The sequence below is a fragment of the Eimeria maxima genome, genomic scaffold (genome assembly GCF_000499605.1).
Source record: "Eimeria maxima Weybridge genomic scaffold, Emw_scaff1898, whole genome shotgun sequence".
Classification (NCBI taxonomy): Eukaryota; Apicomplexa; class Conoidasida; order Eucoccidiorida; family Eimeriidae; genus Eimeria; species Eimeria maxima.
In genome coordinates, this window is record NW_013564801.1 from 2,458 (window position 1) to 5,305 (window position 2,848).

The 2,848-nt window shown below is 46.4% G+C and overlaps 1 protein-coding gene across 1 annotated transcript; it reads left to right on the forward strand.

Moving 5' to 3' along the window:
• Positions 1-693: 693 nt before the first annotated feature.
• Positions 694-2,633, forward strand: EMWEY_00056250 (hypothetical protein, conserved; the record flags this gene model as incomplete). The annotated part of the gene is made up of 1 exon (XM_013480408.1): positions 694-2,633. A coding segment is annotated over one exon (1,940 nt), but the record flags the coding sequence as incomplete, so codon positions are not given.
• Between the last annotated feature and the right edge of the window lie 215 nt (positions 2,634-2,848).

Below are 2,848 nucleotides of genomic sequence, written 5' to 3' on the forward strand. Positions count from 1 at the left end.
ACACCAATAAAGGAAGGAGAACAACAAGAGGAACTACATCAATATATAGGACAGCAGCAACAGCAACAGCAGCACCAGCAGCAGCAGCACCAGCAGCAGCAACTGCAGCAACTGCAGCAACTGCAGCAGCAACAAATACAGGATCGTCATATAGGCATACAACAAAATATACAAGAAAGGCAATTTACTCCTCCTCCTCCTCCTGCTCCTCCTGCTGCTGCTGCTGCTGCTGCAGATAATGCTGCTGCTGCTCCAGGAAAATATTCTACAACTTGTATACGTACACAACATTATACACAGAAACAACAATTACAAATGCAGCAACTGCAGCAACAGCAACTGCAGCAACAGCAACTGCAGCAACAGCAACAGCAACAGCTGCTGCAGCAACAGTCGATGCTACAGCATCAACAGCAACAGCAGCAGCAGCAACAACAGCAACAATTGATGCAGCATAGTCTTGATGGATCTTCTTTGCTGCTAGAAGGAAGTAATCTATCAGATTCTTTTGTTGGTACACCAACAGCAGCAAGACCATCAGCTGCAGCAGCAGCAGCAGCTGCTGCTGCTGCTGCTGCTGCTGCTGCTACTTCTCCTGTTATAGGTGGAGCATTCAGCAGTGATGGTACGTTTTGTGTAGAGAAAACTGCTGCTGCTGCTGCTGCTCTTGTTGCTGCTACTAATAATAATAATATGTCTGGGATGAATCAGGGCAGCAGCAACAGCAACAGCAACAGCAACAGCAACAGCAACAGCAGCAGAAACCGCAGCAGCAGCAACAACAGCAGCAGGAAGGAGGTAGAGGTCCAGACCCTTGCTGGTGATGGTCCAACACAAGATTGGAAGTTGCTGCCTCAGCAGCTACTGCAGCAGCAAGTATTACCTCAGCAGCTGCTGCAGCAGCAGCTGCTGTCTGTAGATTGGTGTGGGGAAGGACAGAAGATAAAAGGAGAGCAACTAGTTGAGCTGCTGCGGTACCAGAACGAGCTGCTGCAGCAGCAGCTGCAGCAAGCAGAGGATGCAGCAGCAGCAGCACGTCGTCTACATGAGCATCAATTACATGATATACGTGAATCTGCTGCTGTTGCACTGCAGCGAGAAAAGGAAAGATGTAATGCAGATCTACTGCAGCAGCAGCAGCAGCATGCAGCAGCAGTACAGGCTATGTGGCGGCAGCTAGACCTCCGTCTTCGTCATATAGAGGATGATATGGCGGTAGATATAGAGGTACTCTCTGCTTCTTCTTGTCTTAGGCCTCATACACCCAGTTCTGCTGCTGCTGCTGCTGCTGCTGCTGCTGTTGCTGCTGTTGCTGCAGGTGGTGGTGGTGGTATAGCAGCAGCAACAGGGGATATTGCTGCTGCTGCTGCTGGGAGGGAGGAGGAAGGGAAGGGAGTAGGGGAGCAGCAGACAGCAGTTGCACGAGTAAAGAAATTAGAGGCATTAATGGAGGAGAGATTACGTTCTCGTGATGCAGCAACAGCAGAGGTAAAGTTGCTGCTGCAGCAGCAGCAGCAGCAAATAACTGAATATAGGAAAGAGAGCGATAAAAGATGGGAGGAATGGAGACGTTGTGCTGAATTACGCAGCAGTTTGCTGCAGTTGCTGGCAGCAGCAGAGAAAAGTCAATCTGCTGCAGCAACAGCAGCAGCAGCAACATCAACAGCAGCAGCAGCAGCAGCAACAGGAGATACACTAACAGCAGCAAGACAGGCAATGTATGAACAGGTGCATGCATTAATAAATAAGAATGGCTATGATAGACAATTAGCAACAGCCATGGAGCAGCAGCTGCTGTCTGCATTAATAGAGTGTCTATGCATGCAGCAGGCGCAGCAAGCGCAGCATAGACAGGCACAACTCGAGTTCCTACGTGTATCTCATCAGCAGAAGCAACTAAATAATAATAATAATAATAATAATTATAAGCAGCAGCAGCAGCAGCAACAGCAGCAGCAGCAGCAGCAGCAGCAGCAGCAGCAGCAGCCTATGCAAATAATTCATAAGGAATTATTTTTGGAGGAGAAATTGCGAAGAATTGAAATTCGAAATTTTCAACTTTTAAGAAGAAATGAATTCCTTAAAAATAAAATACAACACTTAGAAAAATGGCAGCAGCAGCAGCAGCAGCAGCAGCAGCAGCAACAGCAACAGCAGCAGCAACAGCAGCAACAGCAACAGAAACAGAAACAGCAGGATGGAGAAGGAGGAGAAGATAGGGATTGTTTAGTAGTTAGTAATACACATATATATTATAAGAAAGATGATCATATTGATAAAGGGAATGGACAGGGAGGAGAGGATATGCAGCAGCAGCAACAGCAGCAACAATTGCAGCAGCAACAGCAATTGCAGCAGCAACAGAGGAGGGAGCAGCTGGTAGCATTAATGGCAGAAGAAGATACAATAGAAGTAATAGATAGAGACTCTGAATTGTTGCATCTTCTTAAGAACCTGCATAGACACCCCAATTCTCCATTTGGTGATGCAGCAGCAGCAGCAGCAGATGCAGCAACACGAGCATCATCAGCAGCAACAGAGGAAGCAGATGATTGCCTCTCCTTCTCTATTTCTCCACAAGATAGGAAAAGACTCCTCGAGCTATTCTGGTTACTCCTAGGGGACTTCTATAGGTACGTATATATATAATACAGCTAGCTAGCTAGCTAGCTAGCTAGCTAGTTAGCTAGCCAGCTAGCTAGCTGGATAGATATATGATTGGCTAGGTTGGTAGGTATGTAGATAGCTAGCTAGCTAGCTAGCTAATTATTCAGCTAGCTATAATATTTATTTTTTAGATTAAGTTGGTTATTATATAATATATAGTAAGAAAAGAAGCAGCAAGAAA